This window comes from Adelges cooleyi, unplaced genomic scaffold (genome assembly GCF_023614345.1).
Source record: "Adelges cooleyi isolate 19-005CV unplaced genomic scaffold, UGA_ACOO_1.1 ACOO_flye_CR_arks_rails_tigmint_CR_PRNA_376, whole genome shotgun sequence".
Classification (NCBI taxonomy): domain Eukaryota; kingdom Metazoa; phylum Arthropoda; class Insecta; order Hemiptera; family Adelgidae; genus Adelges; species Adelges cooleyi.
Window position 1 is genome coordinate 9,982,445 of NW_026096053.1, and position 17,556 is coordinate 10,000,000.

The following is a 17,556-nucleotide window of genomic DNA, read 5'->3' on the forward strand; positions in this document are numbered from 1 at the left end:
GTCATAGGTAGTCCCATATGGTCTTACAAGTTAGAACTTTGCCGAGTTCACTAGGGTTTAAAAAAAAAATATGTCGACATAGTTCTACATAAAAGATATGGTTTGAAATCCAGTGACCGTCGACCGTCCCTTCACTATTTTATTGATCGTGTCGTCATAGTTTATATTGAAAACAATACATTTGAAAAAAAATTAAGAATATTTGTTTTATTTTTCATTAGATATGATTCGATATTTTATCTAGTAAGTTTCAACTCTAAGATAAATGTTATTATAAAAAAAAATGTACATAGAAACAAAGTATAAGACAGTTGGTTAATATAAATTATAATATATCAACATATACACCAAAATACTACATATTTTATACACTACAGGTAAGATACTTTTTTTTATAGTACCCGTTTAGTTTTTAGCAATAAAAAAGTTTTTCTTGTTTTTGATGATTGGATCCGTCCCTGGTTTCGTTAAGTGACCTAGCTGCAGCTGTGGCCAGACTTACAACTGTACTAAACATTAATTGTAATATATTATGTTATAATAATATAATCTAATATTAAACAACACTTACATCGTACAATAAATTCCGTACAATGTCTTATGTTATAAATATGAACTCTTTTCCGTGTTGTGTGTTACACATAAAACAAGAAATACAAATTCGAGATAAGAACAAACGATAATATTATAATAATTTAAAACTGTACGCTTACAATAACATAAATATTAAAGAATCACACACACACAACATAATGTAATGTAGTAGTAAATACAGAATATATCAATCATAGTATAAAGTATAAAAAAAGAGAAAAACCAAAGTTGTGAGCTCAAAAAGAATGTAAATGTATAAAAGATTAGAAAAACCTGGGCCGATTGCCGGATGAGCGGTCTCTGGGGAAAAATATATTATATGATAATTGAAATTACCAAATGTGAAGTGTGCGGGCACTCGGGAAAAAGAAAGGAACAGAATTTGGATTTCGAAAATCGGACGAGAGACATTTGCACTTGCTTGAGAACACCCGCATCACTGTCACGTTTTGGCATGGGAGAAGTAGGTATAAGAAAGTGACCTCGAAAACGGCCGTGGACATCATTCGGGAGAAGAAGAAAACGCCGGAGTTTCCCGGTGATAATTATTGTAATAGTTTGGTTGATAGCGTCTGTAATATTCGTTTGGAAGGTACTCGTGACTGTTATACAACCGGTTCATGTTGATGGCGGACAGGTCTTGCAAATTTGGATGTGACGAATGATAATCGTAGACGGGGTCCCGGCGGTGATGCATTGGGAATCTGTTCATTGAACGTGTCTAAAAAAAATATAATAAACAGTTGAAAAAAAGATTTATATTTATGGCCAGGTGGCAGATTGAACTTAAATTGCATTCACTTAAGACTGTTATACCATATAATATATGTTCAAATACGGATGTACCGCACTATACATTCTCAACTGCCTAACGTTGGTCTGCTCTATTGGTCTTCGATACGTGATATGATGGATGATACAAGTAGTGTAATTATAGATAAACTCACAAATTGGGAGAGTACCGAGAAACAAACATTTTTAAATCGTTTAAAAGATATGAAGCCGATGAAAAATTAAAGACACTACTACCTGTTTCAGAAGACTATGAAATAATCCTTGACAACATCAAGTCCAATGCCATTATGCTAGACAAATATACTAATCAGATACTTGTGGCTTTACAGCCAGCCGACGGCGCATTTTATTCACGTTAACTTAATGTTTCGTTTTATGATACTTAGGTATACATAAGCTTTTCTTTAGGGGGGAGACAGTGTTCAATAGTTTATCATGTAACGCAATATATGTAAAAAGGTAGACAGTTTTTCGAATTTCCGAAAGTGTCAAATCAACATCCGATCAACGTTAACGACATGCGATAGTATTATAAAAAATTCTACATAATAATATTATGTAGTTGGGTAGGTTTAAGGGCGGACAGTAGGCACTGGAAGAGTCGAGGAAATGCAAAAATGCTTACAGTTTTCACTTTGAGGTCTTTCACTATCGACTTCAGATTTAGTTGTTGTGTTTTTGTTTGAGGCTCTTTAATCTCTCATCATATAATTTAAACATTTTGTAAGTACATTTTTAACAAAAATTGTTTACTGTTTAATCGGATAAAGTATAGAAAGGTTTTGGAAAACTTGGTCCATAAAATAGTCCATATTTTAACTGATAAATAATGTTTAAACAGTTCTGTATACAAATGTAGCGAACAATTTTTAAAATGCTCGTCTCTAAAATCTTAATTTCATACATATTATACCAATTTTAAATTTAGCAAACGATATTATATAACATTAACTAAAATCTATAATACGTCGAGCACTTATAAGATTAAAGATTATTTTCTCGCTTGGCTTATAGTTTATACACATTTTTTATCGGTCACTGTTATTTCGTTTTATCACACACATCTATGTTACAATTCCCAAACTTTTTCTTATCTTCTAATTCCTTATTCTGTTTAACTTGGTCACTTCACACTTCCATCTCGCTTATTCAATGCCCAAAACTCACTACCATACACCGTTGCTGGCGTTTCTACAGTTTCGTGTAATTTACCTGAAATTCTAGTTGGTCTAGTTGATCAACTCTTTTTGATCGCTGGCTTTAATGGTTAAACAATATACCTGTTGCCTCATTCTATCCTGTACAATCATACTTTATTTTATAGTCGTCACATATTGATAAGTTCCTCCATTTCCTTGCTTCATTCTATTTCCAAACACAATGCACTTTCTATCACCTTCTACCATACTATATTCTAATATCTACTAATCCATGCTACACTATCTCAAGCTATTTTTCTCCAATGCTTTTCAGAGTTCCTTCGCGGCTCCATTGACAACCTCAAAAACAGTTGTACTTACCCGCATTGATGAGTGTCGCATGGAATAAGCTGGTAGGCAGACGGGTGGAGGTGGTGGCGGTGCAGCCAACACTGGATCCGGCGAGGCTCCTGGCATGACCGTGTCTAACGTGTACGGCTCCGGGGACCATCCTACAGTCAGCCATCTTCCTAAGGCGGACACACTGGAACAGCAAGCATCGGCTGCGGCCTGTCTGAGACCCCGGTGCAAAACTAGGAATAGCATAGCATTCACGAACGAATGACCATTAGCCACGTGAAGGGTTACCTGTAATAAATTAGGGAAAGAAATAATAATATAATAATTATATGTAAATTTACCGATGATCAAAACCGCAGCAATAGTGAACGTTGATTATTTTAATCTCAATAAAGAATTATACCAAGAAACATAAAAATGCTTTTAATTCTTCTTTGATAGCTCGAATATTTTAATTTCACCACGTACAACTTTTATACTTAAGAACTTAAGCTTTCTGATTATTAAGGTAGAGGAATTTTTCAAGACGATCCAGCGGAACTAATTAATCTTAACCGAAGCGATTCATTAACTAATCATATATTTATATGTCACAATATTAGACTGTTAGTACCAACAACAGAGTGGGTTTCAGTGGAAATGTATACATGCCGTGTTTAAAACGTTTGCTAGAAGCTTAATGCCTTTACATGACTGAAATAATTAATTAATTCTTTTAAGACTATAATATTTTATCTAACTTTTCAGGATACGCGTATCCTTAATAATCTTTAATGTTTTTAATTTCTTTGACATATACATGGAGACATATTGCTGAATAAAAAAGTAATGGCTTATAAAAGGTGTTAGCCTAAATAACAGGTCATATGTTATTAAATATTTGAAATTAGATTTTTTAGTTTTAATGCGTCGCTGAGGAGGTATTGTTTTTAAACAGATATGTTTTTGGGCTGGATACACAACTGAAATTTGTGAAGAGTTTTTGTGTCCCGGTATTTTATATTCTTACCATCTACAGATTCACTTAATTTTAGAGTGATTTCATTACTCAGTTGTGATAAGTTCTACAAACTAATTAGACTACACAGATGTCATTATGTTTCTTGTCCACTATGCTCGACCCCACTGTGTTGGCTAAAAAAAAAATAGCTTTAGCTATTCGCTACGAAATTAACTAAAGCAGCTATGTGCATTGTTTTAGGATAATATTATGATCAAATTAAGTTACAGCGGTATAATATTTTATACATTTTTACTAAGACACACTTAGTGTTGAATTTATTAGAGTAACCTAGTTATTTTACACGTCCCCTTCAGTAGTTTTCATTGTTCAACATTTGCATTATCTTATACTTGACAAAGTTGTTTTATACTAATGGCGTATAAAGTTAATTTAATAGCAACTAAAATAAAGTAGGTAAATTAAACATTCTAACTCATCTACAATACTGGTTGGATTTGTTGAACTTACGATCAATTAAGAATAAATTGTTGTTTTAAATATTTAAACTTATGAAAATCACTTTTGCTCCATCTGTTTTTTAAAATTTTGTTGCAATCACTATTACAATAAAGAGAAAGGCTTAAATACTTTTTTAGAATATTTTTTTTTTATTTTCATCGAATATTGGTTAATTTCATATTTTTTTTAAAATTAATAATATTTTAATTAGAATACCTACAAATCTATTTTAGGTTTTAATTTACGATTTCTTTTCATTACATCATATAAAAACATTACATTTTTTAATTAATTCCGATCATTTTTCTAGGTTAAACTTTAAACAACGTGTACGGTTACAAACTTTATGAACATATATTTTTTTGGGTTTAAAAATGTCTAATATCCATACACAGAATGATTGTGTATCTATTTTTGTTTGCTATCAAATATTATGATTTTGAAAAGTCCTTTTGTCCGTTTGCATGCATGCAAACAAGGTCAAGTGTTATTATTATAGTTTAACAATTTCTTGTGGATTGGATATAGACTGCTACAGTTTATCTCTGTGATACGATTGCACGGAAGCAGAAAAATTATAAAAAGATAGACGTTAATGTAATCTTAAACGCGGGCAACTATAAAAAGAAGGAAAATAAATTGCCAAGAAAGCTTTTAGACATATTTCACTCTAAAAGCATTTATTCCAAGTCTATTAATTTTTAATTTTCAAAAATACATGTCGGTTAGAAATGGCTCCTATAGAGCTGCGTTGATCGATCTACGGTTCTTCGATTTACCGCTATAAGTTAATTTTATAAAAAAAAAAAACTGGATTCATTTGGTCTCTGTGGTTTATTATGGGGCGAGGAGAGTCGAGGAGAGATGATTTACTTTGGCACGTAAAACGGAAGGGACGTGTACAGGAATCACACAGACCCGGATTATATGCGGGTGGGCCGCAAAAAAACGTAAAAAGGTCGTTTCTTTATTTTTTTTATTACATTGTTGCCCGGTAAAAGGAAATTGAAGAACATAAGTACACCGTGTTAGAGACAAACTAAATTAAATTAGAGAGCCTACACACTATCTGTTTCGTTTTAATAGGATTCAATAGCCAACACAAAAATTATTTTTAAAAAAACAAATAAATATATATATATATATATATATATATATATATATATATTTGGGTAAATTTTATAAGGAATACGTGGTTACCTCTGCAAAAGACATGTTCGATACCGGAAACTTTAAAAATGGCACAAGTGCTACATTAAAATTTTCTTAATGGACACCACCAATTAGTTTCTTGATGTCACTTACTAATGCATTACCATCGCGTGGACGAAAATAGTATTTTTTTTAGTTTTAGAAAACATATTTTTATACGTAATAAATTTTCGATCGACCACTGAAAATGTATGTTGATTATTTACAACAACAAAAAAATTACTAAAATCATTACGTTACTAAATTTTGACTTTAAACATTTGTAGGGCTCTAAAAAAAATATAAAAAAGTAAGTATTGAGACATTTTATAAAATTAAAAAAATTACATAAAGAATTTTTAAAATGAAAAAAAAATAGCAAAAAGAATTATTATGAATGAATATGACGTGAAAAAAAAATTAACTCTTTATTTAAGTCTCGAAAAATCATAATACATTAGGGTTGAGAATAGGATTTTTGTTATACCATCATGTTTACCTTTTCTTGAGTTTTATTACATAATTGTTATTATTACTTTTTTATATGAACGTAGAAGTACAATGCTTCAATCGCATGACTTGTCAATTTATTGATCACTTGTTCATTGCAGTTTGTTAATAAATGAATTACTTAAAAAATCATCAAGTCGTCTTTCCAACCTGGTAATTTTTTTCTCAAAAAGCCAACCGAGATATCTTATTAGTTAATTGAGGGGAGGGGGCGGGGAGAAAGTAATCTTATTGTCCTCTCTACTTATTTCACCCCTGTTCTACCCTACGAATTGCAACACCGATGGTGTTACTTGGCCGATATTGTAATTCTTACCTCGTAGTCCGAATGGTTGCCAGATAACGGGTGTTGCACCAATGTGACAAAGAACAAAGGTCCCCAGAATATTACATATGCAGCGGTGATCACCACGAACATTTTGACTTTTTGAACGCCTTCTCTTTCGATGCGCAACAAGTAGTTTCGCATTCTCTGGTGTTCTTCAACCGCGCCCAAGCTCCTCTGCAAACAAAACAATGTGTTGTGGGTTATTGTTGTGTTTACAACCACCACGAAAAACAAGTATAGTCTAAACAAATTATTGTTTTAAACTATTATAGAGGTTATCCGGCCGGCATCTGTGTACACAATGTTAACGAAATGATTACTCTATGCTTTATAATAATATGTATAGTATAAGTATTGCGTATACTTTATACTAATAATTATGTTGCCTAGCGCAAGAAAAAGGTACTCGTAAAAAAATGTCCCTTGTAATCCATTCCAAATGTTTTTTTTTTTTTTTTTTAATGACGTTTATTAGAAAATTTACAATCTCTACAGCTATATGTACAATAAGTAATTATGCGATGAGAAACAAAAAGAGACAATGACAGGGCGGTGAGGAGGAGGCTCACATTAGAGCCACCTTTACATAAGACATTTTAAATTATATTCCAAATGTTATTAAAAATAATCAATTAGGCCTTATTGCTAGTACTCGATTACCAGTAATCTGGTTAAGTTTCTTATCTTGTTCTCTCTCGAAATTATGTAAAATACTTAAAAAATGAATACATTTTTTAGATGGCAACTTCAGAAAAGTACATAATATATAATTTCTACATCTCTTTAGTAACATTTTTCTTATAATTTTACCGCTTTCGTATTATTTATTACTAGTTATTGATTTTTCCCCTGAAATCAGTGATCGCCCCGAACCCCCCACTCTGCTGACAAACGTGGTTTGAATTTTGTATGGTGTTTGTTATAAATTATAATGATGTCTGTACTGTGGGCTAGTTTGGAGTTGTTCTTGATTCAATGAACACTGATTTCAGCTTTAAATTGATATGATTGTAATATTATTGCTGGTCTCAGTGTTGGTTTTCGTTTTCTTGTCATGTCGGTTTTGGTGTTTTGGTGAACTTTTGATACAACTGTATTAGTATTAGTAAGTTTTTCCACTAAAAAGTTTACAATATTGCTATTAGGTGGTCTGGTCGAACTTTATAATGTATATATATATACAATGCTCCTGAATCGACACAAAACAGGAATATTACATTATATATATTGAGGCGATTCGAGTGCACTATCGAAAACTATAAAAACAAACTCGCCGTAAGGGACTAATAGGATTAGTACACGTGCATTAACCATCACATAGTAAGCGGTTGATTTGATTTTCTGTTGTATAGGAATAATATATTCCACGTGTTGCAGATATTCTGTCCTTGCAAAACATTTGATAACAATTACAATCATATACGTACCACCTTGGTAGAGTTAAGCAAATTTGTAATGGAATCATTTTAATAAAACCTATATAAATAATGCCCAAAGCTGTTTATGGGGGTTTTTTTTTTGATACAGTTTTTCAACCATTTTATATTGATGTAATTATTACTTAATTTTCTACGGATTACCAAAATTTAAGAAGAAAGAAACAGAAGGGGCGAAGGTAGGTAATATTTGACATAATTTAATTTAGGTGTCATTTTAAATATGACCGATAAATTAATTTCAAGTTTTCTAGTTGCTTTCTAAGTAATTTTTATGTTGCGGTGATGAGTTATGGCAGAAGTTTGATAAAAATGAATTTTGTAGCAGTCACTTTCTAGCGTATCTTTTGGATGGATTACAATTGCTTTATTTATGGAAAAGTTACAACTTTCATTTGGGGACAAAAGAGCAATTTTTAAGTGAGCATTAGAAAATTAGTTAGATTCGTTGGAAAAACTAAAGAAAAATAAAATTATAAACGCGTAAAACTCAATTTTGAAAACAAAAATAAAAAATGGGCCTTTAGAGATATGTTAATCTTTATCATTTTTCTTAAAATCGGTTTGGCATGATGCTTTGGCAAGCGAGTTCGCGATTAGTCTTGTATACAATTTGGCTTCTTTCCGTCCCCCTTAACAACTACTACGAAACAATAATAGTTTCATTTTTTTTGTTCAATTTTCACTTACCCTGGGTCCATTCCGAGGATCCGAATTATAATTGTTACCAGTAACGTTGACAAGGGTGGTTACCAGGCCGGCTACCCTAACGGCCTCCACGTTTGCCTTGGTCAAGTCCCTGTGTAGCTTGCGCAAGTGAAATAGCGTTAACATTACACACAGCAAGTTGATGATAATCCAAAGTGCGTTAAGTATGTAATGTCTGAACGGACCGTGTACCAACGGACAGCCAGGTCGATCCCTTGTCACCTCGGAGCCGGCCGCCAGGGCACCGCTCATGAAAGTCGGTCCCAGATTGATTGTTATTGCTGCAAACCATATCATGAACGTACCGAAGACAACGCATTGCGGCGAGTCCAACAGTAACGGCACTGAGGAGACCTAAAGAAAAAAAATAAACCCAATGTTTACAATGTAAATGCCATAACGTTATTCTGGTCAGGTGGCACTGCTGAGAGCCTTCTTATTCTTATATTATAGTCACCATGTCTTTGTCATCAGACTTGCTGATTATACATATTTTGTATAGATTGTAAATAAAGACAATTTTTAATAAAAAAAAAAAAAATGCCATAACGAGATATTCAGAATTGCGAAAAATGTAATTAAATACCGAAATAAAACTAAAACAAAGTGAATAGCGTAATAATTGAAAAAAAGACAAAATTTGATTAGAATAATTTTAGATTCGATACGAAGCTTAGAAGGTTTTGATTTTGCAATGATGTGTTTTTATTTTTATTTTTGTTTGTACCCATAATGATGTTGGATTTCTCTATGTAGCAAATCTAGATTGGAAATCTTACCCAAAAAGGTTTTTAATAAGTTAAAATAACCTAGTCGTTAGAAAAATATAATGAAAACAGTTAATAAGTGATTTTGTACAAATTATAAATTATTATTCCAAAGTAAATAGTTTACGGATAGTACTGTATAGTCAAAATATTGTTCTTTATACCCTTTTGGTTTTGACACTTTCATAGTAATTCTCAAGTGGGCTAAGTTGACAGCCGAAGGCACTTCACTTGTACTGTACTTACCTGATATCCGTCTTCTTCGTCATCTTCAGGAAACACAGGGGAATCGTTGAGCACGATGGTCAACATATTTATGGTGGAGACGGTTACCAGTAGCAGAAACGCCGTTTCGACCAGACTGCATTTTTTTACCGGTACGCAATAGAGCAAACTGTGCGCCAACGGTATCAAAATAGCTGCTCTGGCGCAGTCTACCATGGCCTGGTGGAACAACAAACCCTGCGACCACCTGCCGAATGATATAATATTAATATGTATAATAACTTTAATATAGTATGTAAACACAATACATAACAAAAAAAAAACAACATGTGTCATATTTATTGATTGTATATATCTCTATGTTAAGTTATAACAAAAGCTTTGTAGGTGCTAAGAAGAATTATAATTTTTTTAACTAGTATAAGCTTAGTTAAAAAAAAAAGTATAAACAGAAAGTTGGTCACAGAATTCACCACTCTTAAATATTCACTATTATTAAATTCTATCCAAAATATGGCAAAATGGCAATCATGGTCTCCTGTCCACAGTCTTCAATATTATCCTCTATACATATTAATACTCATACTATATTTTTTGTTATTGTGTCAACTTAATAATAAACTTATAATTTTATTGTTAATTGATAAATTATTTTGTAACTGTTGAGCTGTAATATTTGTTTTATACAAAAGCTAATTAACATAATATATAAACACATAGTAAACACACATAAAGTAATTTGTAGAATTCAATTAAATTGCTTTTAATTTTCCAGTAATTTTAATCGAAAATGTTTAACTTATTTATTCACGTTAAAAAATAAAAAAAAATATGTCAATATTCAGTATTATATTGGAGTTGCAACCCAGGAAATTAATTACGAACTTTCCGGTATTCTCCCGTTGGATCAACAGTTATTTAATTTGATTTATTTCGTGTAATGGTAGCGATAGTAAGTTTAATACAGAGTGGGTCAAAAAAAAAATAACGAATAGTTTTAACCATAAAACACTACTATTACTTACTTTTGAATATTTCACAATATCTATGTTTTTACAGCACAAAAATGAAAATGCTTTAAAACGTTATGAAGATTTAACACATGTTTATTTTTGTGGTGCCTGATTAAATTAATATGAAGAAAAGTTGCTAATAAACAGTGAAAAAAGCTAAGAAATAAAATTGAAGAAAATATAGTATAGTGAATATTTTATCATGTTTTCCTTAATCTCGGTGTCAGTATTTTAATGAAATCAATTAGTTTTAATTTTTTTTTTAATTACTAAAAGTTTATCATAACCACGAGGAGACTAATAAGAGTAGGTATTTGTGGTTGCATTATTAATCGGAAACGATTTATCGACAGTAGGGATTTATGTAAACCGTAAGATGCCAAGAAAAAGTACACTGCAGTATTATCAAGGGTGTATTTTGAACGGTCTACAGTGGCCTCATTCTGTACCAAACGAAAAATACAAAACGGTTAAGTCGCTGTTCTATAAACTTTTTTGACTTAGTAATAATCGTCGTTGGTGATCTTGGTTTTAAGCGTAGCCCGTGAAAAGTTGTGCCCAAGTTTAAACTTGCGCCATAACGTTAACGAGACGAGACGAAAGGTTTGTTTATTTCGAAATTACTATATAGTTGTAGGTAGACTTTAAATTGCCACCGAAACATAAGTGTTTTTGTTTTTATAGTCACACATAAACCTTTCCCGGTAAAAATAGCTACTTGGTTGGTTTTCGTCAGTATAATAATATCCTCTATTATTTTTACACATCCATTCTTAGGAAGCTTTTCTTTGTCACAACAGCTGCTCGCGCACTACCTGGCTTTGCACCTTATCAAACGCGCTTTTTCCAGGTCTTTAACTGCTGTACTCAAAATTTGTCTTCGACCTTAACTTTGGTTGTATGCCGAGACGACGTTATGAGAAGGTTTGACGACACCATAACAGCGACATAGAGAAAATGGCCAATGTGAACCACGACGACGAGTGGGAAGGAAGGCAGGTCGCTTAAATGATAAATGATGACCGGGTTATGATAGATCGGATTTTAAGCACCGCCGTTGGTTCGTCATTGTGTCTGGTGGTAGTGTTTTGATATTGCGCCATTGTAACGGTGACACACAAGAAGCAGCCCAAAGGAATGACCGTCGATTGTCTTGAAAGCAAATAAAATTTGTGGCAAAAATGTACGTTTAAATTTTTTTTAAAAATCCAAACGTGGAGTGCTATGCGCGGCATTCGTCATTCCAGGCTATAGTACGTTTGTTGTAGAACAAGACTAATTATCTTTGGATCGTTACACTTATGTGTACTTTACTGTAATAAACTACACCGATAAGGTTTACATCATCCGTCTTCCGAGTACAACCGCAGCTACCATTAAATGTTAACGTTATATGTATTAGTCGACTCCGTTGCTCGCTTATAAATAATTTATGAATGGAAAGTGGAAACCCTTTTGCCGAACATTTCGGGTACGTTTCAAAGGATAATACAAGCCTATCGGATCCCATCGACTTTGACGAGCTCTGCGTATAAACAGTAATAATTATCGCGACAAATTGAAAGGAAGACGTAGTATTAATGATAACCAGACTTACACTGATAGTACTAATTTCTAGCTAAATGTATAATAAAAATAGATTTATAACATTTAAGAAACATTATTCTAAATTAACGGACTCGCCTGTACTTGTACCACACCTTAAGATAATAGAATACAGGTAAAGTGTGAGCGTTGCTTAGAGAAGTTTACGAGAGGTTTATTTTCAGAATCGCTGTATATAATTCAATTAAACGGGCAAACGGGCAAATGGTCTATTTAAGCGGTGATCGATATCCCTGTTCGGTTCATCAGCCTACTGTATGAACAATCCACGGTTTACAGTTGTAAAAAAACGAAGGTCAGCAATATGATTTGTCCAAAGCCTGTGTTTCTAGTGGTCTAGTAATAAAATTGGTCTTGAGATGTCGGAGAATAATAATAATGTGACGTGCAGACAAATATATAAAGCGACCAGGTGAAAATGTATTAAAAAAAAACATTTTTAAGGTTTTAAAACAAGCTTACACAGTATAGGTGTTAGCAGCTGTTGTCGTTCTAATCATGACTTATGTTGTCTTAGTTATACTACTGTATAGTTTTATAATTGAAACAAATGAGACATCAGGAATGTAAGTTTTAAAAATATACTAAACGTATAACTAATCCACTTTTCCGAGATAAATGTATTTAATAACAATTTTAATAGTATAATACTGGTTATGTAATGTGTTACTATATATGTTGCAAAATTAATTTTTTAAGTATAATTATATTTATATAATACTAAAAAACCACAGCGTCGGACTAGCTCAAAAGGGCATACTGTGCTTTTTAATTTGATTAAAGAGCTCACCATTAAAAAAAAAATAATTCCTCTCAATTCCATGTAGGAACCCATTTTATTTAACGGTTACTCCGTAAACATTGCAAATGTCTTGAACAAGTAATAAATGTACTGTTCGTCGCAAAATACCCTCTTTCTCTATGAAATACAACTAATTTACTCAAGAATAGATTGACATGCAAATAAAAATACAACGATTTAACTTAAACAGGATCACAAAAGATGCATCGAGGTTTGGGAGTAAACAACGGAGAGGAATTGGCTCAAGATAGAGTGGAGGCATTTGGTTGTTGCAGCAATGGACCTGAATGGCCCGTAAAAGCCAATCATGAAGAAGATAATTAAACTTAATTTTAATGGTTTAAAAATACCTTTTTATTATTTACTGTTTTAAATAATAAAATCATTCGTTATTCATAATTAAAAATATTATATTGTTTAAGTACGATTGTATTGGTTTAAACCAATCTAAATAACTTTTTTTATTTTAAAAATTGTTTCTATTTTTATTAATCAGATTATAATTTGTTATTTTCTACTGTGAACAATTTGAACTCAAATGTGTACTTATAGTAGTTTAATAATATTTTGTGCTACTATATTATAGCGTTGCACGTGTTGGATCATTAGATGGCTGCTGTGATGGACTTTACAGCAAAATAACGTACTACTAAGTCACAATATAATATAAAACTAAGTAAGAGGATGATATCTTTGATGAAATTACTGCTTCTGTACGCATCAAAATGTAACAAATAAATGAGTTTAAAAAGTCACTGTTATTATACGAATAGTTTTGAGTTGGACCTGAACTGGAAAATAATATGGTTACCTCAATTCCGATTCGATTTATGTTGTACATGATTTATTACATCTACCCTCGGGTCATTAGAACCCAATTTGTCAGGACTTAAGGAAAAAGTAATATTTTTTGATAATAAATAATAGCTTCTTAAGTTCCCCGACATATTTTCAAGTTCTTAATCTTGCCATTTTCACATTAATTAATGTGGTAAAACCATAGACTTAAATACTTGACACGAATCGATAGAACTCCCCAATTAGATTGGAAAATCTATAAGTACGTCATAATTCATAATAATTATGTTAATCTGTGTATATTAGAATTTCAACGTGACTTTAACACCAATTGGAACATTTAAATGTCGGTTTCAAAAACTATCTACGAAAAAACATATTATATTGCACTGAAAGTAAGGTCATAATTATATTTTGTTTAAATTATGAGTTTTTCAATTCAAATAAGAGATTTTTTGTTGTTGTTAAATTTTTAACTGTTGTTTTTTACTTATAAAAACAATATATTTGAAAATAATCAACATTACTAGTTTCAGCGCGGACTTCATTACGCCTTGCCGAATGATAGCTTGCATTTGTTTAATACAAAGTGTACTTAAATAAACATCAAATGTAAAAAAATATAAATACAAATCTATAATTCCAAATAATCTCATTGCAGTAAGAAAAAGTTTCATAGAAACTGCAGTTATAAAAATAAAAACGACGGTTATGGTTCAAATTGAAAACATTTTCTTGAAGAGTTGTATCGAGAGTTTAAAGAGTAAAAAAAAAGTCATGAAGAAACCAGTTGTTGGCAAGTTTTAGTTTTATTGTTATCTAGTTTATTTTTAAGAACTTTTACATATGTTTGCTACACAATGCAAATTGTTTAAATACCTCGTCGTTTCATTTGAAAATTCATGATGTTGTTTAGGTATAATAAGTATATTATAGATTATGTACCTACAATAAAATCTACCTATACAATAATAGCTAACCTAACCTACCTATAATAAAAACAAAAATTACTTAAACCGACGACTAAAGACTATTGACTATATTTACGGTACACCATGCGGTGTGATGGTGTTATTAGAGCGATACATTTTTTTTATTTAGGTTTTCGTTTGAATACTTTTCAACCACAAAAAACTTGGATGTCGACGTGAGCGGTTCACGGACGGAACAAATCAGACGAACTCGTTGTAAATTCCTCTTTTTATGTAAAATTATTACTAATCCTGCCTTAGCTCTGACACAGACACGCATAATACACAAGCACATATTATAGTTTAGTACCACAACAGCAGCTGTAGTACTGACGTGAAGCTTTTATTATTTATTTTCACACACGTGCTCCGTGCAAAGTTCATGTATTGAATTTTGGAAAAATAACCGTAAGTGTCTGCACATAAATAAATGTATATATTTTTTTATATAAATAAAACGGCGCAGGTAACGAGAAACGTGCGCCGAAAATATAAATGGGACGAGCGTGTTTTGTATAATGCATATCGAATAGAGTTTCAGTGACAAGCGAGGTGTACAGGGTGATCAATTAAGGCTAAGACACTCGTTTCCTCATAAACAGCGACTTTGTAGTCGTAACCGACTTTATAAGTTAAAAATAATTTGCTTAAAATGTTTACTGGTCGATAACCGCAGTTTTGGATAAACACTTTTGAAGTTTTTAATGTTTGAAACTTAGGACGCGACGTGGAGTTTGTTAGAGTGATGTAAATAATTAGTAATTTTGTAATATTGTATAGTTATGTAAAATGTTTTGCAAACTGAAAAACTACAAAATTATGCAATTATTTTAAAATAAAATGAGTGTCTTCTTCTTAATGAATCACCCTGTATAAGTGAACAAACACGCGGTTGCCATTTTGACATTGCGGCAAATAGGCTTTCTGTCGCAAACGGAATTAGCTCCGTTTGATATTGCATACATTATAATATAAACCGAAACTGCCATAGCATACCTTTGCTATATATTTGCACACCAATCATTGATATTGTAAAGTGGATATGCTTTCGAGTTTCGTGTACACTGCTCATCGTCCACGGTTCGCTCGCCAAATAATAATCACTACGTATCATCATTAATTTAAGCAAACACCAAGCCCCACCCCTCTTTGTTAATTTGGCTACTCAGAGTTACCCAGAGTTCATAGTATAAGCCCGGGAAGGGCACTAAGTCCTTGAGTAAACGGTTGAACTTCATGAGATATTTAGAAATAGGTTCATCTCTTCTTATTCAGCATCTTGTTTCGTTCTAGAACTAATACTCAAGTGCCCATTAATTAGACGGGGAAAATATCCCAAAGCAAGCGAGTCTGGTTGAATAAATATTACCTAATTTTGCTTCGATGCGAACACTGCAAAAACTGGACAGTTAACTTTACTAATTGTTCTGGAATCTTCTCGAAAGTGTGTGTTTATAATCATTTTTTCTATTAAACTAATAATTTACATTCAATTGACAGGTGTGTGATTAATTAAGCCAAGAATTACAACAGAAAAACAACTAGAAAGTTAAAAAATTATTGAAACTCGAGTGGGGTATTATATTTACCCTATTTACATGACTTGAGGTTACTCCTACTACCGAACTACAAACACCGGGAGTCTACGAACTTCAGTGTACCTGTGGTCATTCATACATCGGTCAAACAAAACAACCTATTGAAATACGTGCAAGAGAACACGAAAAAGACGTGGACTACAAAAGAACTGGAAAATCGGGTAAACTAGAAAATTCAAAAAATTAAAAACTAATTTAATGTTTTGGTAATTTAAGAGGTCCGTTTTTGAAACGGGCATTGAGATATTGTATATTATTGTAGAAAGAGAACATTTTTAGGTAACTTTTTAAAGAACTAAACGCGGCAAAAAGAAAATATGAAACACCACTTTTGGAAAAAAATTAAAAATCACTAAAAACTAAGTTTATACCAACACATTATTGATATTCAGCTTAACCTTTGCAATAATAATATCGTAATTTTAATTTATTCATTAAACCCATTTTGTAGCTAGTCAGATAGCTTTAATATGTTGCTGCCTTGGTGTAGCTGCTACAAACCATTATATATTTTGTCTGCAGCGGTGGTCATAGATTCTTGTTTCCAAAATTACTACTACCAAAAAATAGGAAGTTTTAGGATGTAGCTAGTTCTCACGCACATACACGAGTCGACTGTCGGACGACCTGGGCCATAATTTATCTGTATTAGGCGTATTATTATATATTGTAATAACTCCCTAACAATATGACGATTATGATTATTATACAAACTTGAGCATAAACTTTGTCGGTTATAAGGTTTTTTTTTTTTGCAACAGCAATAGTAAAACAATAACCAAGCGGAAAACGGTTTCGGTTAACGTGTGGTCGGTGGGTAGGCGTATACATGTATAGGTACGCTTACACAAAGTGTGTAAATGGTATCCGTTGTGGCCAGGCGCGAACCAGAGTGACGGCCTCGGTGGTTTTGTTGTGTGTAATTAATGGCTGCCATTGTCAAGATTGAATGACGTGTCGCCGTGTGTATAAGAAACGAGATCATATACTGTAGACGTTGTGTGGATGCAGCGGACCAAAGCGATAATAAACGACACGGGAAGATCAGTTGAGAACAATCGCTTTTGCAGTGAGCAAACCTCAGATTCGACTCAAAGACTCCACACATCGAGTCACACAGAAAACAACCATTATACAGATCATTAATAGTTTCATGGTTTTTACTGGAGTGAGTAAAAATAAAATAAAAAAATCTACATAAAAAGAATATTTGTTGACTACTATTAGATTAATATCAGTCTTCTTCTTCACCTT

General features: G+C 32.3%; 1 protein-coding gene across 1 annotated transcript in view; it reads right to left on the reverse strand.

Moving 5' to 3' along the window:
- Positions 1-282: 282 nt before the first annotated feature.
- The window catches only part of LOC126840527 (uncharacterized), a 45,298-nt gene continuing 28,024 nt past the window's right edge, over positions 283-17,556 (reverse strand). Inside the window, exons 3-7 of the mRNA XM_050576343.1 lie at positions 9,537-9,762; positions 8,506-8,877; positions 6,368-6,553; positions 2,910-3,176; positions 283-1,315 (exon numbers count right to left, since the gene is read on the reverse strand). Coding sequence (XP_050432300.1) covers positions 1,097-1,315; positions 2,910-3,176; positions 6,368-6,553; positions 8,506-8,877; positions 9,537-9,762 — 1,270 coding nt within the window. The 3' untranslated portion in view covers positions 283-1,096. The remainder of the gene's footprint in view (positions 1,316-2,909; positions 3,177-6,367; positions 6,554-8,505; positions 8,878-9,536; positions 9,763-17,556) is intronic.